This window comes from Cucurbita moschata, unplaced genomic scaffold (genome assembly GCF_002738365.1).
Source record: "Cucurbita moschata cultivar Rifu unplaced genomic scaffold, Cmos_1.0 Cmo_Scf00048, whole genome shotgun sequence".
Classification (NCBI taxonomy): Eukaryota; Viridiplantae; Streptophyta; class Magnoliopsida; order Cucurbitales; family Cucurbitaceae; genus Cucurbita; species Cucurbita moschata.
The window spans coordinates 1690424-1714478 of NW_019268564.1; the positions used below are offsets into that span (position 1 = coordinate 1690424).

The 24055-nt window shown below is 39.6% G+C and overlaps 3 protein-coding genes across 5 annotated transcripts; 2 read left to right on the forward strand and 1 right to left on the reverse strand.

Moving 5' to 3' along the window:
- Positions 1-4026: 4026 nt before the first annotated feature.
- Positions 4027-15435, forward strand: LOC111435146 (histidine kinase 2). Of its 3 annotated transcripts, none has more exons than XM_023072492.1 (15): positions 4027-4822; positions 6115-6387; positions 7834-8325; positions 9303-9578; positions 9744-9913; positions 10017-10229; positions 10318-10504; positions 11474-11525; positions 11620-11849; positions 11931-12029; positions 12134-12801; positions 12916-13401; positions 14010-14366; positions 14476-14525; positions 14640-15435. In XM_023072492.1, exons 1-13 carry the CDS (start codon positions 4523-4525, stop codon positions 14272-14274), a joined length of 3711 nt encoding a protein of 1236 aa, XP_022928260.1. In that variant the 5' UTR covers positions 4027-4522; the 3' UTR covers positions 14275-14366; positions 14476-14525; positions 14640-15435. The 3 variants fall into 3 exon arrangements, with proteins under 3 accessions (XP_022928260.1, XP_022928258.1, XP_022928257.1); XM_023072490.1 differs by having other exon boundaries at positions 4028-4822; positions 7831-8325; positions 14579-15435; XM_023072489.1 differs by having other exon boundaries at positions 4028-4822; positions 7831-8325.
- Positions 15436-15540: 105 nt separating this feature from the next.
- LOC111435147 (WRKY transcription factor 1-like) lies at positions 15541-19407 on the reverse strand. Its single transcript, XM_023072493.1, has 7 exons — positions 19279-19407; positions 18993-19140; positions 17364-18061; positions 17112-17277; positions 16880-17035; positions 16120-16373; positions 15541-16037 (listed from the first exon to the last, which is right to left on the reverse strand). The coding sequence occupies exons 3-7, from the start codon at positions 17947-17949 to the stop codon at positions 15922-15924; spliced, it is 1278 nt and encodes a 425-aa protein (XP_022928261.1). The 5' UTR covers positions 17950-18061; positions 18993-19140; positions 19279-19407; the 3' UTR covers positions 15541-15921.
- A 2757-nt stretch (positions 19408-22164) lies between these two features.
- Positions 22165-24041, forward strand: LOC111435227 (protein DGCR14). Its single transcript, XM_023072635.1, has one exon. It carries the CDS (start codon positions 22311-22313, stop codon positions 23835-23837), a length of 1527 nt encoding a protein of 508 aa, XP_022928403.1. The 5' UTR covers positions 22165-22310; the 3' UTR covers positions 23838-24041.
- The last annotated feature ends 14 nt before the right edge of the window (positions 24042-24055 follow it).

Genomic DNA, 24055 nt, shown 5'->3' on the forward strand with positions numbered 1-24055 from the left:
TTTTTTTTTTTTTTTTTTGCTTTGAAATAAAAATAAATAAATAAATAAATTGTGGTGCCATTATTATTGGTCCAAAGAAATCTTCATTGGAAGAAGAATTTTATTGAGTGGTGGGACTCATTTCATTTCTCGTACCCATTTTTTTAAAATCATTTTATATTTTTGGAAAATGAGGTCAATAATTACCTTATAGCTCGAAAATTATTAATTACGAACACTGTCCCTTTTAGTCTGTTACATATCGTCGTCAGCCTCACAGAAAGGTTTCTACGTCGTTATAAGAACACAATCCACCTTCTTTGGCTCGGATACTATTTGTAGCAGTTCGCACACCGCGCGGTGCCTGACTCTGATACCATTTGTAAACAGCTCAAACCCACTGCTAATAGATATTGTCTGTTTTAACCCGTTACGTAACCCTAAACCCTATCATCGTCCGCCTCACGATTTTAAAACAAGTCTACTGGAGAGAGGTTTTCACACCCTTATAAAGAATATTCCGTTTTCCTACGTGGGATCTCACATATACCTTGTCAATTAATTTAATCTCTCGATTTGTAAATCGTTTATACAGTAATTTTTAGCTTATAAAATGAGTACCGGTAAAGCTAGAGTGGACTATATAATCAATGAATATACCAAAATCGACATTTTAGGTATACTATGCATCTATCTTATTCATATTTGATTCATTTTTATCTTTATGAAACATTTTAAGACTTTCGGTGATTCTATTTATCTAAAACAAGAATTTTTCTTAAAATGCTAGGAATAATATAAGATATGATACTTCTCTATCGTAACAAAAAAAGAAAGGATAAGAAGGAAAGGTCGGCCACGGAGAAATAACCATCTCGAGTAAATAGCTTTTTTAGTCAAATTTACTATTCGGGTCACGTTACTATTTAACCTAGTGCTTCGAGATCAAAATTTGCTACTCAATATCAAATCGGGTTTAGGGTTTAAGCGGAGAGGATGTAGCATTGTTAAGCAACTGTTTTTACTGGAATGACCATTCACATTCGATGTTCGTTATTCGTTCTACCTCGTATATATAATCAGTATGATTGGAGAGGAGATATCGTTAGTGACAAAAAAGAATGATCGAGGGAGACCCGAAAGCAATTATGTTCCGGAATGCATTTGAATGTGTGTGTGTGTATATATATTAAGTAAAGTGGGTAGCAAATTGCATATGATGATCCCTTTTAAAGCCATAAGCATGGTACATATGATAAAGAGGATATTCCAAAGCAAACTCACTCACTTTTTTGTATGGATTTTCAAGATTGCTTAAAGGAAAGGAATTGTTCATTGGTGGGTAAATTTTATATTTATTAACCATCAAATTTTGCTTTAATTCTCCACTACTTTGACCCGTAATAAATATTGTCTACTTTGACCCGTTATGTATTGAGTTGAATCAGACAATATTTGTTAGATGTAGGCTTGAATTATTACAAATGGTATCCGATTCAGATACGGGGTGGTGTGCAAATGAGCATGCTGGATGTCACAATCGCGGTTTCTAGGCAGTGGATTTGGCGATTGTGCAGCACCCACTCTCAGCACTGAGTGGGTCAAGCCTACTTCGAGTTACGTTGCCTGCGGTCGAGCAACGCGAATACAAACCTTGGGCCTCGATTTTAGAAAGTGGGGAAGAGAGGTTTTGGAAAGAGAGTTTTGAAAGCAAGAGAGAGAAATTGAGATGAGTGTTATATGGGAATCTAAGCAACGATGATATCGCCAAAACGTCATACTCCTAAAGAAAACAAGAAAGAAATAATACAACATAAAAGCGGTAAAAGAAAGCAATAAAATAGTACAAGGCAAAGGTTTCGACGTGTCACAGGCATGCGGCCATGGGTAATATGCCTCGGACAAACATGACTGTGACACTGGGCACCCAACGGAGGTGAATTGTGAGATCCCACATCGGTTGGAGAGGGGAACAAAACATTCCTTATAAGGGTGTGGAAACCTCTCCCTAACATATATGTTTCAAAACCGTGAAGTTGACGGTCATACATAACGAGCTAAAACGGATAATATTTATTAGTTGTGGCTTGTGGGCTTGAGCTATTACAGTAAATATCTAATTCAAAGTTAAATTTTGCTCAAATTATTTACTCTCCACTAGTCTTATGCCTAAAAAATTGGTAAACATTTTTACCCGGGGTCTTTTCTTGAATGAAAATTATCAATTTTTTTTGTTGGGTCGAATAAAAATTAACTGTGACGTGTGTAAATGAGGCATATATGATTGAAACGAGACTACATCTAATATTTAGAAAAACACGTGAGTGAAGACAAAACATTCTACATGTGACACCCGAGTAAAAGAGAGGTACATGAATAAACCGAGACCACATTCGAACAAGACCAATTTTGAGAATTAGATGTCTAAAAAAAGGTTGAAGAAAATGAAAGTTGCTACTTATACTAACAAGTTACTTCATGAGATACATGCTAATGAAAGACCCATAATTTTAACGTCAAAATTTTGAAATTTTAATAAAATTATCTCAAAATATATTTTTAAAAAATCTATCTAAATGAAATTATATATATATATATATATATATTTATAACACATGGTTAATTGGTCAAAACTCTATTAATTGTCAATAATAATCAATTATTTGAATGATATTAAATATTTTATTATGTTTGACATTTTAATGAGTTTAAATTAAGCCAATTAATGATAATGTAAAAGAGTCAAACTGTTTGACTTTTAAGTTTAATTATATAATTTTCATTTTGTGTATTAAAATTGTACGATTTTTGTATAACCATAATAATTTTCATTACCATTTCAAAATTTTGACTTTAATTTTATGAATTCAATACGACACGTGTTCGTTAGATTCTTTGGAACAACTTGGATAATTACATATAAAATGATGAACTATTTAGTTACTCGAGATTCTCCAAGAACACAATCCAATCCGAATAAAAAAGAACAAAAATACAAAATTTAACTCGAAAAAATTAAAATAGATCCAAAAAAATATACAAGTGGGACAAGAGATTCGAGCTTCTTATTTTTCGACCGACAACATGTAATTTTACACAAGTTAAGTTATGCTCAAGTGGTTCAGTATTTCGAAGAAAAAAAAAAAAGTGGTCGGACGTGTGTTGAACACTGCTCTTTTGTGGGAAATACTTGCATTTTTTATTAATATTAATTGAAAATAGATTACAAAACACTCCGTACAATACTACTACACAACGTTCTGTGGACGAGTATTTATAACTAAATCTAGATTATTTATTTCTTTACCCTCAACGCTTTAAAACGCGTCTGCTAGTGAAAGGTTTCCACACCCCTTATAAAAGGTGATTTGTTCTCCTCCCCAACCAATGTGGGACATCACAATCCACACCCCCTCTTCGGGGCTCAGCGTCCTCGCTGGCACTCGTTTATTTATCCAATCGATGTGAGACCACCCCCAAATCCACCCTCCTTTGGGGCCAGTGTCCTTACTGGCACGCTGCCACATGTCTAACCCTTCAGGGAACAGCAAGAAGGCTGCCACATCGTCCGATGACGGACTATAATACCATTTGTAACAACCCAAATCCACCGCTTGCAGATATTGTCCTCCTTGGGCTTTCCCTCTCGAGCTCCCCCTCAAAGCTTTAAAACGCATCTGCTAGGGGAAGGTTAACACACGCCTATTTGTTCTCCTCTCCAACAACTAATCTGGAACATCACAATTCGTTTTTAACACGAAAGAGAACAAATAATAGAAACTAGAATCATGTTAGAAATATTTTAAAACATGAAATTATGTTTAAAAAACTTCTAAAAAATTAAATAAATTTCCTTTAATAATTTTTTGAGCTGCGGCATCAAGAAGGTTCCATTAAAAAAGAAGAGGTAGAAGAAGCAGCAGCCATCAATAACAGACTAGCTTTGCTGGCTGATTGAAGAATTATTGAACAAATTGTTGTTTAATTTAAGCATTGTTAGAGAAAAATAATGGAAAAGAAAAGAAAAAAAAGGGTCAAATTAAACTGATGAACAGTCCAAAAAATTTTCATCTCCCTCTGTAAACAGAACTTGGGCGATGCTCTTTCGGTATTCTAGACCCGTCAAGAGCTTCATAGAGAAAAGGCCAAACCCAAATTTTATTTTCTCTCACTAATAATGCTCTCACTGGTTTTGAATATAGAAACTTGGTATTCCTTCACCTGGCTGTGTAGAATGATTGTTTCTACTTCTTGGTGTGAGGCCTGGTTTTGATTGGCTCAAATGCCTGTTTCTTCTTAAGGAGGAAGAACACAACTCGTTTTTCGAGCCATAAAACTTCAAAACCCTTCGAACCCAGTTGAGTTTTGTGTGATTTCTCTTCTGGGTTTGCCTCTTTTTTGCTTGTGGGGTTCTCTCAGAGCTCTGATCTTCACGATTTTGTGATCTGGGTTGTGTTATAACTTGTGGGTTTGCTGTAATTTCTTGTATTTCGATGCACTTTTCTGCTGGAAGGATTTGTAAGTAGGGGTTTTAGAGAAAAGTATGTCTCAAAATTCTAAGTTATCTTGTTCCAATGTCATATTACCTGCTGGGTTGAAGGCGAAGAGGGCTAGGGAGCATTTCCATGGCCAACGGTGGAGTAATCTTCTTTATCTCTTGCCATTTGGCGTCATTTTGATTGTGGGTCTTTGGTATATTTTGAGTCTTTGTGATGGGAATTCTGTTCGAGAAGTGGAGATTCCTGATACGTGTAAAGAGAAGGCTTGGAACTTGCTGAAGCATTACAATGTTAGTGAGAGTCAGTTTCATGCTTTGGCTTCGTTCTTCTTTCATTCAGATCAGGTACTCTTTCTTGAGCTCTCTCGTTATTGATCTGTATTGCTCTTGTTTTACTTCCTGGATGTTTTCAATCATGAGCTTTCAACTTTCCTCAAGATAAGAGTTATAAGATAGTAACCTGTTTGCTCGTGAATGTGGGGTTAGGAATCACGAACCTCCACAATGGTATGATATTGTCTGAGCATAAGCTCTCGTGACTTTGCTTTTGGTTTCCCCAAAAGGTCTCGTACCAATGAAGATGTATTTCTTACTTATAAACTCATGATCAACCTCTTAATTAGCCGATGTGGGATTTCTCTCCGAACAATCTTGAACATGTGGGTACGGCGATAACTTGCTTGTTGAGAAAGAAAGAAGTGTTGAATATGGTGTCCATTTAGTTTTCTATTCAAGAGCACTCAAGATAATATCATTGATGCCATTGCAATGGAGGCTCAAGTTATATGCAAAGTCTTGTGCTCTTAGTCAAAGCTTGTAGAAAGCTGGTTCAATTAGTGTTAATTGCAAGACGCATTGTGAATTCAAAAAATGGCTGCAGAGATCCAAAAGTCTGCAAATGAGAGTCCCAACATTTATTGGCTTCTCAATGAAAAAATAAGTGTGTATGTTAACTTATTGCCACCCACAAAACACAGTGACTTGGGTTCAAAGAACTTGAAGGACTTTTCTTTTGTAAACGTGTGAGATCCCACATTGGTGGTTAGAGAGGAGAACGAATCATTTCTTATAAGGGTATGTAAATCTCTCCCTAGCGGACGCGTTTTAAAACCTTGAGGGGAGGCTCGAAAGGGAAAGCTCAAAGAGGACAATATCTGTTAGTGGTGGCCTTGGACTATTACAAATGATATCAGAGCTAGACACCGGAGGGTGTGTCAATGAGGACGTTGGGCCCCAAAGGGGGGTGGATTGTGAGATCCCACATCGGTTGGAGAGGGGAACGAAGCATTCTTTATAAGGGTGTGGAAACCTCTCCCTAGCGGGCATGTTTTAAAACCTTGAGGGGAGGCTTGAAAGGGAAAGCTAAAAAAGGACAATATTTGCCAGTGGTGGCCTTGGGTTATTACAAATAGTATTAGAGCCAGACATTAGGCGGTGTGTCAACGAGAACACTGGCCCCTAAGGGGGGTGGATTGTTAAATCCTACATTAGTTGGAGAAGGGAACGAAGCATTCCTTACAAGGGTATGGAAACCTCTCCCTAGCGGACGCGTTTTAAAATCTTGGCGAATGCTTTAATTGCTTGAATTCATGTTCATACCAAATAATATTCTCATTCTCATCAAATGTGTATTGCAGGCAGCATCTCTTCAGTGTGCTGAAGACCCAGGGCCTGGTATTGGCCTGAAAGAATGCATTGCTTGCGCTTTGAAGATGCTAGAAGAGGAGCTAAACTTGCAAAAGCAGCGTGGATGGCTTTCTGAAAATTTACAACCTGAAGGCCAGTGCCCAATTAGGGGTGAGATGGATTCCTTCAATAATGATCTATTGCAGTTAGTGGACAAGACACGCTCACTTACTTCACAATCTTCTTTTGCTTTTGTGTCTCCTTGTCATCAGATTCATGGAGAGGTTAGACTTTTGTTGCTGAATACTTGCTTTTCATGTTGATGCATTACAACATAATTGTCTTTTTTCCTTTCTGTTGAGTGTTGGGAAATTGGGTACGTGTTTCAAAAAACATTTTTTTCGGAAATCTAAGGGTGTTTATTGTTAGAAACCACGAACCTCCACGATGGTATGATATTGTCCACTTTGAGCATAAGCTCTCGTAGCTTTGCTTTTAGTTTCCTCAAAAGGCATCAGTCCAATGGAGAGATAGTGTTCCTTACTTATAAACTCATGATCTTTCTCTTCATTAGTCAATGTGGGACTACTTCTCTCAATGATCCTCAACAATTCTTCCCTCGAACAAAGTACACCCATAGAGCCTCTCCCTTGAGGCCTCCTTCTCTGGAGCTCTCGAACAACCTCACTTTAATCGAGTCTTGACTCCTTCTTTGGAGCCCTCGAACAAAGTACACCCTTTGTTCGCACTTGAGTCACCTTTGACTACACCTTCGAGGCTCACAACTTCTTTATTCGACACTCGAGGATTCTATTGACATGACTAAGTTAAGGATATGACTCTGATACCATGTTAGAAACCACGAACCTCTACAATGGTATGATATTGTCCACTTTGAGCATAAACTCTCATGGCATTGCTTTTGGTTTCCTCAAAAGGCTTTACTCATGATCTTCCTCTCAATTAGTCAATGTGGGACTACTTCTCTCAATAATTCTCAACAATCCTTCCCTCGAACAAAGTATACCACAGAGCCTCCCCCTTGAGGCCTCCTCTCTGGAGCTCTCGAGTAGTCTCCCCTTAATCGAGGTTCGACTCCTTCTTTGGAGCCCTCGAACAAAGGACAAAGTACACCCTTTGTTCGACACTTGAGTCACCTTTGACTACACCTTCGAGTCTCACAACTTCTTAGTTCGACATTTGAGAATTCAATTGGCATGACTAAGTTAAGGATATGGTTATGATACCATGTTAGAAACCACGAACCTCCACGATGGTATGATATTGTCCACTTGAGCATAAGCTCTCATGGTTTTTCTTTTGGTTTCCCCAAAAGGCCTCAGTCCAATGGAGATAGTGTTTCTTACGATCTTTCTCTTAATTAGCCAATGTGGGACAACTCCTCTCAATAATCCTCGACATTTATTCCTTTAAGAAATGGAGTCTGGTTCATGCACTTGTGGATGGACAACAAGTCAATGAAACCCAAGCAAACTTTAAAGTGAATAAATGTACTCAATTTTTATCATGTTTCAGGCAATAGTAATTTATCCCTTGCATTATAACTTGGCCTATGCCCATGGGATTTAGGTAGTCCGTCTAGAAATCTTTTCCATTCAAATGTTCTTCTCGAATTCTCTATCTGTGAGCTTAAGAACTTTAAAATGCTGAAATAACATTGAATAATGAATTATTTTATTGATTCATTTTTTTCTGGCTTTCATTAGAAGATCTTGCATTCTAAGGAAATTGGAAACGAGCAGTCGCGAAGTTTGAACGGATTAGTAATGGCGTGTTTATGGATCCTTGCTGTAGTGATATCATGTCTGAAGATGTCTAGTTTTCATTTGAAACTAAGGAACCATAAGCATAAGCCAATAAAGCATCCCACGGTCGAGAAGCAGCCAATGATTCAACTGCAGCAAGTGTTGCTACAGAAGAAGCAGTTAGATCTATCTCCAAGTCCTCCTAAAGGGGCTGGAAAATGGAGAAAGAAGCTTCTTATAATATTTGTTTTACTTGGAGTTATTGGATCCTTTTGGCTCTTTTGGTATTTAAACAACAAAATCATCCTGAGGAGAGAAGAAACACTTGCGAACATGTGTGATGAGCGAGCTCGAATGTTACAGGACCAATTCAACGTTAGCATGAACCATGTTCATGCCTTGGCTATTCTGGTCTCCACTTTTCACCATGGCAAGCATCCTTCTGCCATTGATCAGGTGAGTACCTCTCGCTTTTGTAATTTGTGCTGTTTTTGGCTCATTTATAGCCTTATCTTGATGCCTCATTAATTTGCTGCTTTTAACCTTTCCAAAATAGTAGTCCAATACTACCTCCTTAAGCTGGACAGAAACATCACTTGAGCGGGAAAATGTCGAGATACAAATCTTTGGTCTCGGACAATAGTTTTTTTTAATCTAATAATTATTTGCAAAAAGCTCTATGACTTGTCGTTTTGGAGGGACGGATTTCACGGTAATGTGTCCAAATCTATCAAATTGGGATTAAACATCTTAGTTAGTGAACCTTGTTAGAAACCACGACCTCCACAATGGTATAATATTGTTCACTTTGAGCTTAAGCTCTCATGGGTTTGCTTTTGGTTTCTCCAAAAGGTATCATACCAATGGAGATGTATTCCTTACTTATAAACCCATGATCATCCCCTTAATTAGCCAACGTGGGACTCCCTCCCAACAATCCTCAACAATCCTCCCCTCGAACAAAGTACACCATAGAGCCTCCTCTGAGGCCTAGCCCTCGATCAACCTCCCCTTAATCAAGACTCGACTCCTTTCTCTGGAGCTCTTGAACAAAGTACACCTTTCGTTCGACACTTGAGTCACTTTTGACTACATCTTCGAGGCTACCAACTTCTTTGTTCGACACTTGAGGATTCGATTAGCATAGCTAAGTTAAGGGCATGACTCTGATACCATGTTAGACACCACAACCTCCATCAATGGTATGTAGTCCACTTTGAGCATAAACTCTCATGGCTTTGCTTCTGGTTTCCCCAAAAGGCTTCATACCAATGGAGATGTATTCCTTACTTATAAATCCACGATCATCCCCTTAATTAGCCAGTGTGGAACTTCCTCCCAACAATCCTCAACAAACCTACTAGTTATTTCTTTCATCTGTCCATGACTTTTTTCGTATGGATATCGTCTTAATTGTAGTCTCTTTCCCACAGAAAACATTCAGTGAATATGCAGAAAGAACGTCTTTTGAGCGACCACTAACCAGCGGCGTGGCATATGCTTTGAAAGTTAACCATTCAGAAAGAAAACAATTTGAAGAGGAACACGGGTGGACAATTAAGAAGATGGGAACAGAGGACCAGACTCTTGTTCAGGATTGTATTCCTGAGAATTTGGATCCTGCTCCCTTTCAGGATGAATATGCCCCTGTGATATTTTCACAAGAAACTGTATCACATATAGTTTCCATCGACATGATGTCGGGAAAGGTATGCTTTATTGCCTATTACGGTACATTCGGTGTTCCTGTATGTTAAGCAGCCTCTAAAAGAGAGTACAAGATGGAGATCAATGAAACATGTCTTTTAGAAGATCAATGAAACATGTCTTTTAGAAGCTCAGTTGCACTAATATATATTATGTTCAATTAATAGGAAGACCGCGAAAACATCTTACGAGCAAGGGCTTCGGGGAAGGGAGTACTGACATCGCCTTTCAAGCTTCTTAAGTCCAATCACCTAGGTGTTGTACTCACTTTTGCTGTCTATAACACTGACCTTCCTCCTGATGCAACACCAGAGCAACGTACTGAAGCTACTGTTGGGTACTTAAAGAAAAATCCCCTTTTCATTTTAGGAATTTATTGAATTTTTGTGTGTATATATCTACAAACTGAACTCTTTTACCATGACTGATTTGATCAAAAGGTATCTCGGAGCATCCTATGATGTTCCATCACTGGTGGACAAGCTTCTGCACCAACTTTCCAGCAAACAGTCAATTGTTGTTGATGTTTATGATACAACTAATGCATCTGGTCCCATCAAGATGTATGGTTCTGATGTGGTTGATACTGGTCTATTGCACATTAGCAACCTAGATTTTGGAGACCCTCAAAGGAAGCATGAGATGCATTGCAGGTAGGATTTCATGGTTAATTGTTCATGCATTTATGAGCTAACGTTAAGTTATTTGGTCGATTCGAGCCATTTGTTAACATGCTTACAGATTTAAGCAGATGCCTCAATTACCATGGATGGCTATAAATGCATCAGTGGGAGTTCTTGTTATTACTTTACTCGTTGGACATATATTTTATGCGGCGATAAGTCGAATCGCAAAAGTGGAGAATGACGTTCGTGAGATGATGAAACTCAAAACTCGTGCTGAAGCTGCAGATGTGGCAAAGTCTCAGGTGAGTTTAGTTTTGTGTGGTATTATTACGCTCATGTCTATTATTATACAAAGCTCATGTGAAATCCCACATTGGTTGGAGAGGAGAACAAATCACCCTTTTTAAGGGTGTGGAAACCTTCCCCTAGTAGACGCGTTTTAAAGCCTTGAGAGGAAGCCCAGGAGGGAAAGTCCAAAAAGGACAATGTCCTCATTGGGATTTCCCTTTCGGGCTTCCCCTCAAGGCTTTAAAACGCGTCTACTAGGGGAAGGTTTCCACACACCCTTAAAAAGGGTGATTTGTTCTCCTCCCTAACCAATGTGGGACATTACAATCCACCCCCCTTTGGGGCCCAGCGTCCTTACTGGCACACTGCCTCGTGTCTCCCCCCTTTGGGGAACAGCGAGAAGGCTGACACATCGTCCGGTGTCTGTCTCTGATATCATTTGTAACGACTCAGGCCCACTGCTAGCAGATATTGTCCTCTTTGGGCTTTCCCTTTCGGGCTTCCCCTCAAGGCTTTAAAACGCGTCTACTAGGGGAAGGTTTCCACACCCTTATAAAGGGTGATTTGTTCTCCTCCTCAACCAATGTGGGACATTACACGGAGTAAGGCTATACTCTCTCCATAGTAGACGCATTTTAAAACCTTGAGGGGAAGCCTAGAAGGGAAAGTCCGAAGAGGACAAAATCTACTAGTGGTGGGCTTGAGTTGTTACAAATGGTATCTGAGTCGTTACAAATGGTATCTGAGTCAGTCACCAAACGGTGCAAGGCACTAGTCGGAGTAGGGCTAGACTCTCTCCACAGTAGACGCGTTTCAAAACCATAAGTCTGACGGCGATACGTAACGGGACAAAGCGGACAATATCTACTAGTGGTGGACTTGAGCTATTACGGCTCCAATAGATCATTAAGAGCTTACCATTTCTTTTCTTCGTTTGCATTTACTATATTTTTTCTCGATAATCGACTCTTCTCCTTTTGTAGTTTCTTGCTACTGTTTCTCATGAGATCAGGACGCCAATGAATGGTGTTTTAGGTAACTATGAAGTTCATTCAGTGGATATTTTTCATTTAACCAAACCATGAACCTCAAGTAATAGGATTTTTGCAAACAAAACATTCATTTTCAGGGATGCTGAAAATGCTGATGGACACTGATCTTGACCCAAACCAACAGGACTATGCCCAAACTGCATATGATAGTGGGAAAGAATTGATATCACTAATAAATGAGGTTCTTGATCAAGCTAAAATAGAATCAGGCAGGCTTGAACTCGAAGATGTACCGTTCGATCCACGAGCTTTACTGGATAATGTGCTGTCGATGTTCTCTGGAAAATGCCATGAAAAGGGGATAGAGGTAAAAATCAAGTTAAGAACATGATTTTCACTATTTCTGCAGTAAAATTTTGACTGTTTTTTTTTTTTTGTTTGAGAGCAGTTAGCTGTTTATGTCTCTAATCTAGTCCCGGAAGTCCTCATTGGCGACCCGGGACGCTTTCGGCAGATAATCACCAATCTTGTGGGAAACTCAATTAAGGTTATTTATACTAACACCATTTCCTTTGTCCCCTAAAATTGTGGTTACTCTTTGAATTCATGTTACCAAAATTGTGGTTGTAATTTTCTATCATTTACGAGCAGTTCACCAACGACAAAGGACATATATTCGTTACCGTGCACCTAGCAGACGAACTGAATACTCCGCTTGATGCGATGGACAGTGTGCTAAGACAAGGCTTAGATTTAGTAAAAGAGACGTCGAAAAAAAGTCATAATACATTAAGCGGGTTTCCAGTTGTTGAAAGGTGCAAGAGTTGGGAGCATTTCGAGATATTTAGTAGAACGGATGCGATGAAGGAAGACGACTTAATTAAATTGCTTGTATCGGTCGAGGATACAGGCCATGGAATTCCTTTACAAGCACAAAGTCGAATATTTACGCCTTTTATGCAAGCTGATAGTTCGACTTCGCGTAAGTATGGTGGGACTGGAATAGGGCTGAGCATCAGCAAATGTCTGGTGGAACTAATGGGTGGAGAGATAGGTTTTGTGAGCCATCCTAGTGTTGGCAGCACATTTTCGTTTACTGGATGTTTGAGAAAAGGCGATCCAAGGTCTCTCGATACAAAGTGGCAGCAGAACGATCCAACCGTATTGGATTTCCGAGGACTGCAAGCGTTGGTAATAGATAATAGAAGCATTAGAGCTGAGGTAACAAAATATCATCTCAAGAGGTTAGGGATCTCAGTAGATATAGTTTCGAGTCTGGTTTCAGCGCACGAATACGTAAAGAACAATTGCATCAAAAGGTACAATCCTCAACCTCTTAACATTATTTCTCGAGTTTTAGTTTGACCCTTAACCATAATATACTATGGATCCTTACCGATCGGTTGATCGATTCTTTATGTTCTTTTCCTCAGTCCATCCAAGTCATTGGCCATGGTGCTTATCGACAAAGATGTATGGGATAACCAAACCGGTCCGACGATCGCTCATGTATTTAAAGAACATGGGGTAAATGGCAAAGAAGAATCAACACGAAGTCCTAAGATCTTTCTGTTGGCTACCTCTGATCTTCAAGAGACGAGAGCTCTTAAGTCGACCGGTTATATTAATAATGTAATGACGAAACCTCTTAGGTTGGGTGTCTTGATTGGATGCTTCCAGGAAGCTTTCGGGAAGGTAAATCGAAAGAAGCCGTCGATTCTCGGGAACTTACTGAGGGAGAAGCAAATACTGGTGGTCGATGACAATGCCGTTAATAGACGAGTCGCAGAAGGCGCTCTAAAGAAATACGGAGCCAAGGTTACCTGTGTGGAAAGTGGTAGAGCTGCTATTTCCTTGTTGAAACCACCACACAAGTTCCATGCCTGCTTCATGGATCTTCAGATGCCTGAGATGGACGGGTAAGTAACTTTCCTATGTTCACTTCGACATGGACTAATCTTGTTATGGCTTTAGAGATAGCAGAATGTGATTGGCTTCAATTATATCCTAATGTTTAGCTAGATGGGCTATAGAATTTTTAGATAGATCGTACGAAGTAGTTTCGGGTGGTTAGATATAACGCTTCCTTGTGGGGTCGGTCCCTAGCCCTTTTGGGGTGGTGAGATTTAACGCTTCTTTGTGGGCGTAGGTCCATAGCATAGAAGTCAATTTGAGTGGTTCCCTCCCGTACGAAAAGTAACTGACAGAATGACTCGTATGGAATTTTTTTGAGTTTGGCCTGGAAACGAAACTCAGTTTGTTCCCTTTCGTCAAGTAGGTCAAAAAAGAGGTATATGAACGACTTTTGCTTTGCCTTAGACTCGATTATTTTCGGGTGGCTAGATTTAACACTTCCTTGTGTGCGTCGGTCCCTAGCCCGTTTTCACGAGTTTAGCCTTATTCTTTTGGATTGAATTCCTTCTCTATCGGGGCGAGAATCCTTTTATTCGAGCTTGTTTTTTGTATGCCCTTGTCTTAGTGTTTCCTTTCTCTCAATGAAAAAATGCAATTATCCCGTGACGAGCAGGTTTACAGCAACACGAGAGATACGAAATATCGAAAAGAAGGTTAACAAGGACATTGCTTCTGGGAAAGCATCAAGTGATATGTTTGGGAATGTGGCTGTTTGGCATACACCAGTGTTGGCCATGACAGCTGATGTGATTCAAGCTACAAGTGAAGCATGCATGGCCTGCGGGATGGATGGTTATGTCGCAAAGCCTTTCGAAGAAGAAAAATTATATTCAGCTGTAGCTAGATTCTTCGAGTCTGATGGCGGGACTAGAATATGAATACAATGACTAGTCGTAGCCTCCTATTTCGAGTTTAGCAACCCCGACATCTCGTAGAATCATCCCGAGTACGCAATGATCTTTCCTGTTGTGTAAGTATTTGATACTGTTCTGGCAATTGTTGTTTCAATGCAATCATGGGCAAGCTGGTTTTAGTTTCAATGTTCTTGCAAAAATAATGAAATTCAATACTTTTTTCAGTGACGACGGCATCGATCTGAATGGAGGCTATACGCCATCGAGGGATCAAGGTACGATTTATGATCAATGAACACTAACCACTTTCCTGCCTGTCATGTTGTAGTTAGTTTTACATGATGTCGTGTACGTGAAACACTTATCTAAACGCTCTGCATCGATCGCAGTATGTTGCCCAGGTAAGTACTCCAAGGGGTAGCAGTATGCTCAAGTTGCTTCTCTTTCAGTCATGCCATTTGCAAAATGAACCAAAGTGAATACACACGCCCGACATCTCAGCTGCAAGACTGGATACCGAAGTCGAATCAGCGTTCCATTTTAGTGCCCATTCTACCATATAACGATGCAGCTGGTCATTTCGATATAAACACGGGAACAAACAAGGCAACATCAGTAATCACGGGGTATATTAAAAGGTTGGCTGGATTTCGAACCCGAATCAGCTTTACTGGTTTCACGAGGTCCATGAATGGCAAATTGTGGAATGAAAAGCTGTTTCCATTAACCAACCCTTTTTTATTGCTAAGCTGCTCCAGTGAAAATTGTGTCCGGATGATCAATCGTCCAACCAATTCTTGGATCTTAATTCTTTGGTGCTTCAGTGTAATAGCCTAACTCAAAGGGTGAAGAGAGGTACAACTCTGTACTGACCCCAACCCGGGATACCTTTCACCACGCCACACGATTCTTTTGCCAAGCACTCTCTCAGACGTTTCTACTCCTGCCCCCACAAGCAAATAGGTTCCATTCAAGATACCAGGCAACTAAATGAAAGTGAACAGCCTGAGTAAATTTTTTAGAGAGTGTACGCTTTGTTTCGACCCTCGATATGGTTCTCGACATTCATGGCCAAAAGAAGAAGATGAATAATATCGTATTTAGGACGAGAGATTTACTTGTACAGCAGAATATTTGTTTCAAATTCTTTGCGCCACGGTTGATATGCACAGTTATTTTCTGCTTCAAGCAGCTTGAGCATGCAGATCATGAAACTTTCAAGAACAATTTATATTGCCAAAGTTCCCAAAATCAGTGCAATGAAGAGGAGAAAACTGCTGTACATAGACATGAACGTGAAAATTCTTGGTTGATAATTTATAACATTTGTGATCAAACAGCAGTACTGGGAACCTATAGAATATCAAGAACCAGCACATAAGTTACATCAATCGGGTTGAAAATAACAACAGACCAGAGAGGAAATCCATGGCCCTAAGGATCATGATAATAATGAGCTAACTTTTAGCAGCTATCTTTTTATTAAGTTCTTTGAAAATCTACACGTTTGATTTTATTTTACCAGTTTAGTTAATTTATACAAACTAGTTAATCCAACTGTAGTGCTATACCTTGATTTGAGGCTGTTATTAGGTGTCTTGATTAATCTGATACAAATTCGAACCAGGATAAAATATGCTATCTTAGCTTTCGACTGCTACTTACAGCTGCTTATTTCGAGCACTCGAAACTCCTTGCCTGGTATACCACCATGTCGAGGACAATTCTATCACTTGCTTCTGTGGCATTCGACTTGCCATTCGTTTCAATTAATTTGTCTTCAGAACCTGAAAAAGGGAGTGAATGTATTTGAGACAATAAACTCACAAGCGTTTGATTTTTTTCTTCTATACCTCCTTCAGAACTTACTTGAATTGCTTGGAGGATCCTTATTAGCATGAACCACCGTATCCTGGCCAATAGAACTACCGACCGTTTTTGTTTTCATCTCATCACTGTGGGCTGCTGTGGACCCAGCTGAGTTCAACGTCACAGTCCTTGCAGGAGGCATATCATGGTCATGATGACCCTCATACGTGGTAAGAACCACTTTTGGATCATGAGATGCCCTCTCTACATGTTTCTTAACTGGACATCCAGGACTTGAGCATCTGTAGTAACTCCTGCACAAAATAATAGCACAAATAGAATTATCAACCAAGTTTTGATCTATAATAATTATTCAGTAATCGTGAGATCCCATATCAGTTGGGAGGAGAGCGAAACATTTTTTATAAGGGTGTGGAAACCTCTCCCTAGCAGACACGTTTTAAAAATCTTGAGAGAAAACTCGAAGAGGACAGTATCCGCTAGCGGTGGGCTTAAACTATTACAGTAATCCACGCCTAAAAACATGTAACTTCATGGACCTAAAAACCAAGACATGAATGCTCTTTCTTTCTCCTTACAGTGATTGGATCCATATAAGTGTTGGCTTTAATTTACATGACTAAAGCATTAATCTATATTTCTTCACCAATAATAAACAAGAGCATGATGGGAAATGAAAAAGGGAAGTGATCTACTCAGGAGAATTAAAAAAATTATCGCTCAGCAATATTCATACAACCCTTCAATTTGTTAACTATATTCAATCTTAGACAAGATTTTGCAATTGATTAATCAATACCTAGGATTTGGATTGCCTTTCACTAGTTTCTGTCCGTACTTCCGCCAGCGGTATCCATCGTTAACAATGTCAACCTCACTGGGAGTTTGAACAACAACACGAGATTCAACCGTTGACTTGTCTGCTACTGTCACGTCAATATTACATATTTTCTTCCTGTTGAGAATAATCATGTGTTAGTCCACAATTATACTGATTAAAAAAAAAAAAAACAGTCCGTGCTTTAGCATACTCTCGTTTCAAGTCTCGTGTATCATCACTGTCCACCTCATCATTGATCCTAGACCTTTTCGAAGCTTCATCTTTTTCCTTATCATTGGCCATGTCTAATGACAGTTGAAGCGCATCACCCGGCTCAGTTTTACGAGGTGTCTGGCCAAGTGCAGTGGAGGGCTTATCTTCAAGTACAGAGACAATGGAATAAATCAAAGAACTTCCGAGTATAACCAAACCAAGATTTGAAACTATTTAGTTTCTTTCTTACCTTGTGAACTTCTGGAAGCATGATCATCTAGTTTTTCTTCAACCATGTTAACAACTCCAACAGCAACAGGAATGTGAGGTTGAGGTCTAGGGTGATCGTGTGGGCCAAAGTAAATAATATCTGTAATTTTCCCATCATGAGTGCGCTCCAGTTGTTTTTTCACCATGCAAGTTGGATGCGTGCATCTGTAATAGCTTCTAACAAAGACATTTCCTTTTACTAGTTTCTGACCATATTTTCGCCAGTTATATCCATCCTCTGACACTTTCTCTCGTATTGTAGAGGTGATACTTACTTTCAAGTCAGGATGCGAGTCCTGATCCGCATGAATTGGGTTCTGGGTCACTTTCTCAGACACTACATTAGAGATATCTCCTCGATCCACTAGTGGGATTGTAACGTCAGGCTGCTTAACAGCCTCTTCAAGTGTCTCCGTGGAAGCCGCAGTGCTTTTGTGATCACAGTTTGATGCATTAGTTCCACCAGGATCCTCCTGAGACGCTTGCGATTGGCTAAATGAACTTTGTTCATGCTCCAATCTATCAGAATCAACTTTAGTCTCTATTTGGTCCCCTGAAGAAACCATATGCACAGTGAGCTTAGATCATAAGCCACAGAGCTCTAAACAACTCTTATTCTTCACACTTCGATTGATCCAGGAACTGAATGCCACTCAACATCCAGCTGGATACTGAAACCTGATAAGAGATGTAACAGAAAAGATTTTTACTTTGAAGTCAGATTGGACTTGCTTGCCTCAGTATAACCGAAAATCCGCCAGATATTAACAAACAATTTATCATTATTCAAGAATGGTTATGTGCATGGAAAATAAAATAATTTGAGGATGCTGCCTTAAAAACAAGCAATTCTATTTTACTTCAGAGTAGTTTATAAAGAAGGATTAAAGATTTGAATCATAGTCAGCATCCCCAAGTTCATGAATTATAACGTCAAGCAATGTCTCATTTCGAATACGAAAAGGTGTTCATACTCGTGAAAAGTGGAAATTTCCATTTACCCCAAGAACCAAAAAATGGAAACTACAGTGGCAGCGTCGATTTAGAATACTACTTTTTCTAATAGAAGAAGAAGGATTGACAATGAAAATATACCGTATTTAAACCAAAACATCGAGCATTTAAAAGTTTAGGGAAACGCGACAAGATATATTATTCAATTTACGAGTTCATCTGAATTCTCAATTAATGACCAAATTTTTTTAAAGGAAAAAGAATATACACAGAAATTGAATTCAGCGCACAGATATCCACTTGCACACCATTCGATGAAATCCACGAGGCGAACAAAGAAAACTATAGTGCTCGAAGTAAAACTCTCACTCCTACTTATAGCTTAGAAAGAGCAGAAAAATAATTAGCAACTAATTTCATTCAAAACATGCAGTCCAAGTAGGCTCAGCTCGAGCTGAGTTATTAGATCTCCAGGTTCCAGTAACGATCAGAACAATTAAGATCCAAATTACAAAATTCCGACTTCAATTTCAGAATCACATACGAATATAGGTTAAAAAAAATACTCGTCTAGTGCTATAATCACAAACTCTTTTCCTAAAATTACAATAAAAATAGTGAGTTAGACACGAGAAAGGGAAAAGAAAAACTCAACCTCCAACTCAGACGAAGCCTCGAAGTTTCAAGCCCTAGAAAAGCACACAGGTGTAGTAATTTGACTTGGAAGGACAGAATTCCGCCAGAAAATAGTCACAACCGTCAATTAAGAATCCAGCCTCGGAATTCGAGCAGGCGATTGAGAGCTGCAGAAGACGAGCTAAGTCAGTGAAGAAGAGAATAAATGGAAGTCAAATTCAACCTCCGATGGAGAAGAAGGTGCAGTGAGGAGGAAGAAGAAGAAGAAGAAGAAGAAGAGAGAGAAGTAAAATTGAAATGGTTACAGTTGAGAAGCAGTGATTGGAGCTCCGGCTGAGAGGCGTCCGATGAAGTTCCCGGCAAAGTTGGTAACAGCTAAGAGCATATTCTATGGCCGTTGTTTGGTAACGCACAAGCTTCCGCTTCCAAAATTCCTTGATGCTATCATTTATATATTACTAATTTACGAACCTATTATCATTCCAATTTACTTTTCTTTTCTTTTCTTATTTATTTATTTATTTTAATTTCAACACCACTTTTACCTACTAATCATCGGTTCACAAAACCGACCTATCGTTGAATGTGAACCTCACAATTTTAAAACGTGTTTGTTAGGGAGAGGTTTTCACACCCTTATAAGAAATGTTTCGTTGTCTCTCCCATCGATATGAGATCTTACAGTTCACCCCCTTGGAGGCCAACGTCTTCGCTAGCACACTGCCCCGTGTCTGGCTCTAATATCAATTTTAACAGCTCAAACCCACCGCTAATAAATATTGTCCGCTTTGACTCGTTATGTATTATTGTCAGTCTCACAATTTTAAAACATGTTTGTTACGGAGAGGTTTTCACACTATTATGAGAAACGTTTCGTTGTCTTTCCTATCGATATGGGATCTTACAATTCACCCCTTGGGGGCCAACGTCTTCGCTAGCACACTGTTCCGTGTCTGGCTCTAATATAAATTTTAACAGCTTCAGCTCAAGACCACCGCTAATAAATATTGTTTGTTTTAACTCGTTATGAATCGTTGTCAGTCTCACAATTTTAAAACATGTTTGTTTGGGAGCGGTTTTCACACTTTTATAAGAAATGTTTCGTTGTCTCTCCCATCGATATGGGATCTTACAATTCACCCCCTTGGGGGGCCAATGTCTTTACTAGCACACTGCCTCGTGTCTGGCTCTAATATCAATTTTAACAGCTCAAGCACACTGCTTCGTGTCCGGCTCTAATATCAATTTTATGTATTGTTGTCAGTCTCACAATTTAAAAACATGTTTGTTACAGAGAGGTTTTCACACCCTTATAATAAATGTTTCATTGTCTCTCCCATCGATATGGGATCTTACAATTCACCCCTTTGGGGGCCAACGTCTTCGCTAGCACACTATCCCGTGTCTGTCTCTAATATCAATTTTAACCGCTCAAGCCCACCGCTAATAAATATTGTCCACTTTAACTCGTTATGTATCATCGTCAGTCTCACAAGTTTAAAACAGGCTTGTCTTAAACAATTGAATTAAGTTTAAATTTGTTATGATATTTATTTAACGGGTAAAAAAAATTTGTGTCCAATGAAACAATGGTTTAATGGTATATCTTATCGTCGTTTTTTGAATGTCTAATCATGCTTGAGCCTCGAGGTATGGGCCGTTTGTGCTCAATTGGGCCGAAGATTTGAGGTTGTGACATTGAGACATGCGTTGACAAGGTGCCAGATTGAGCACAACGCAAGTCCTTATGGGATGACGACATTACTGCAGGAAAGATAGCCAAAATTGAGTGGGGGAGAGCGTGTGAGAATGGGTTGTTCACCTCGAGAGAACATGTTGCCTACGTATTGCCAAATGAAGCAGGAATAAATGATGTTTGCTCCTGCATTGCCCTTATCGTTGCCTCTCTCGCACTCTCTTGGGAGGGGAAGAGTGAAATGTGGTGACAAATGGGCCCCGACTTCTAGAAGGGATGCATTTGTTAGATAAAAGGTCGACGTGACTCTGTCCATTGCTCTGATAATTCGACGGATCGACAGTGTTGAGACTTGAATCTTGAAGAAAAAGAGTCTGGCATAGCAGATCGCACAGGTCCACTACTATCATATATTGTCCTCTTTAGACTTTCTCTTTCGGGTTTTCCCTCAAGGCTTTAAAACACGTCTGCTATGGAAAGGTTTCCACACCCTGTGTCACAATCCACCCCGTTCAGGGCCCAAACGTCCTCTTTGGGCTTTCCCTTTCAGGTTTCCCTCGAGGCTTTAAAAGGTGTCTGCTAGGGAAAAGTTTCCACATCTTTATAAAGGGTGGCACAATCTACCCCCTTTAGAGTCTAGCATCCTCATTAGCACTTTTCCTTTCTCCGATCGATGTGGGACCCCTACCAAATCCACCCTCTTCGGGGCCTAACGTCCTTACTGGCACACCGCCTCGTGTCTATCCCGTTTAGATATAAGGGTGTCATAATCCACCCCTTTCAGGGCCCAGCGTTTCAGAGAACAGCCTCCTCACTAACACATCGTTCGGTGTTTGGCTCTATAATATCATTTGTAACGGTCCAAGTCCACCACTAACAGATATTATCCTCTTTCGACTTTTCCTTTCGGGCTACCTTCAAGGCTTTAAAATGCATCTCCTAAAGAAAGGTTTCCACACTATTATAAAAGGTATGTCGTTCTCCTCCCCAACCAAGGTGAGATATCACACTCAAAAAAATTATTACCATTAATATATGAATAAAAATTGTGTCAACACCTCATAGTTTATTTACAAACTTTTTAATGTTACTTGTTAAAACCGTACGATGATAATGATTTTTTTTTTTTTTTAAAGAAGTTTAAAAGTATTTTTAAAATTATAAAATTTAAAGGCATTTTCGAAACCTTTTAAAAAAAGTTCATCTAATTTTTAAGATAAAATACAATATTTAAAGATATTTTTATTAATTTAATCTAATCCCGTAGTTTTCTATTTATCTAAGTTCATTCCACTCTTAGTCCCAAACTAATTTATAAACTCGACCCAAATTTTACCATTTTGCCAATTATGAATAATCTAGGGACCAACTTGAAAATTCTAAACAATTCCAGGGCCTTTCTGCAATAAAAATACTAAGGCACGTGACACTGTTGACATTCGCACGTGTTGCAAACGATCGGGAGATGAGTCGGTGACAGTCTCAAATTTTGCTTCGTTAATCAAATCGAAGTATTATAAACCCTAGAGTCTAGAGAGCCCATAATTTGTCCCAATCTTCATCGGAATTGGAAGAACGTCGAATTTTCTCTCGATTGATTCAAGTTTTTTGATCGGAATTCGTTGAATTAGCTGTTCAACCATGCTTCTTTCTCCGGGTCACTCTCCCCGACATATCTCATCCCCCTCGCCGTCGACGGTTTCCGAGAATGCGATCCAAAATCTGCCGAGTTCGTCTTCGATTACGCCTCGGAGCTCTGGGAAACATCCCAAGGTTCTTGATGAGGATGCCTATGTAGAAGCGATAGAGAATATTATAGAGCGGGATTACTTTCCCGACATCTCGAAGCTCAGAGATCGTCTCGATTGGCTTGAAGCGATTAAAAGTGAAGACCCGATTCTAATTCGAGATGCGCAGTTGAAGATCATGGAGCGTCGTGGCCAGAAGGTTAAACGTTTGAATCCTGATGGTAAGTCCCAGACACCTGGTTCCACTTTTATGAGAAGTTTTACCTCTTTTGATGGATTTGAGGGTAAAACCCCGAAAACCCCCCTCTTTGGTAAAAGTGGAATTGCCGGTGAAACGGAGGAGGGTGGTTGTGATGGTAAGGTGGTGGATGAATCGTTGTCGCTTGATGAGTTTTTTAGGCAATATACGAGCGAGGATAATTTTAGCTTTTCCAAAATTCTTGACAAAGATAATAGGAAGAGGAAGGAGAGATACGCATATTTGACGGAGGGTGAAAAGGAAGTTATGAAGTCAATTGAGGATGTAAAAAGAGATAGAATAACTGATGGTTATGGGACTTCCGATCAGCCGCCAAGTACCTTGGAAGGATGGAAGTATACTGCAAAAAATTTGTTGATGTATCATCCATCCGACAGAGGTGAGGCTCCACTGACAGAGGAAGAAATGGCTGTTAGATTGAAGGGCCTTACCAAAGAAATTAACCGATCTAGCACTCGGTTCCATGGTAAATTGATGGACTCAAGGCCAAAAGGTGATGGTACAGTTGAAGTGCTTTATACCCCAGTGGCTGGATCTACTCCATATCCTGTGTCGAATAGAGACGGCGATAGATTGAAGAAGTATGATTTGGAGGATTTAAGGAAGACCCCAAATCCATTTTATGTAGAATCAGGGAAAAAGGCTGAGAACGGCTACGGTTTTGTCCGAACGCCGTCCCCTGCACCTGGTGTTGATGAATCTCCATTTATCACGTGGGGTGAGATTGAAGGAACACCCCTGAGACTTGATCCTGAGGAGACGCCTATTGACATTGGTGGTACAGTTGATGGGCCACGTTATAATATTCCTTGTCCACCTGCAAGAGATGAGAAGGCTCATTCACTTTCAAGGGAGGCTGCACGAAAGCTAAGGGAGAAATCAAAGATGTTTCAGAAGCCACCGTTGCCATCACCCGTTAGAGGGGGAAGTGCGAGCCCAAGTGTTCGAAGGACCCTCTCTCCAGCTGCCCAGAAGTTTGTAAGGAATGCAATAGCCAAGTCGACATCTTCATTTGATGAAACCCTTCGTGCCAGTTACAGAGGTCGAAGCCCGAGTTCAGCAACCCCTAAAAGCGGGAGGAGTTTGTCTAGATTTGCAAGAGATGGGAGCTTTGGATCTAGGTCACCTTCTGTTAAAGAAGGTTCTAATCCTGCTTGGTGATGTAATGTCTCCATTCAATATGAATTGGTTCATGTATTCTAATAATTCTATCTTCAAACCCTTTCCTTAAATCACTTATATTTTATAACTTTCTCGATGTCGATGTAAAGAGGTTGCTAAATTTGTTGGATTCTAGACAACAAATGAACCGACCATTTGATAGCCTGAAATCTTATAATGTGGCTGCTCTGATCCATGTCTGCACATACTTTTGTTTC

Coding starts and splice junctions, on each gene's coding strand:
- LOC111435146 (XM_023072490.1), top strand. CDS start 4,523: ATGTCTCAAAATTCTAAGTTATCTTGTTCCAATGTCATATTACCTGCT. Junction 6,388..7,830: donor GTCATCAGATTCATGGAGAG/GTTAGACTTTTG, acceptor GGCTTTCATTAG/AAGATCTTGCATTCTAAGGA. Junction 11,850..11,930: donor GCCATGAAAAGGGGATAGAG/GTAAAAATCAAG, acceptor GTTTGAGAGCAG/TTAGCTGTTTATGTCTCTAA.
- LOC111435147 (XM_023072493.1), bottom strand. CDS start 17,949: ATGGTTTCTTCAGGGGACCAAATAGAGACTAAAGTTGATTCTGATAGA. Junction 17,278..17,363: donor TGCTTCCAGAAGTTCACAAG/GTAAGAAAGAAA, acceptor CTGTACTTGAAG/ATAAGCCCTCCACTGCACTT. Junction 17,036..17,111: donor ACACGAGACTTGAAACGAGA/GTATGCTAAAGC, acceptor TATTCTCAACAG/GAAGAAAATATGTAATATTG.
- LOC111435227 (XM_023072635.1), top strand. CDS start 22,311: ATGCTTCTTTCTCCGGGTCACTCTCCCCGACATATCTCATCCCCCTCG.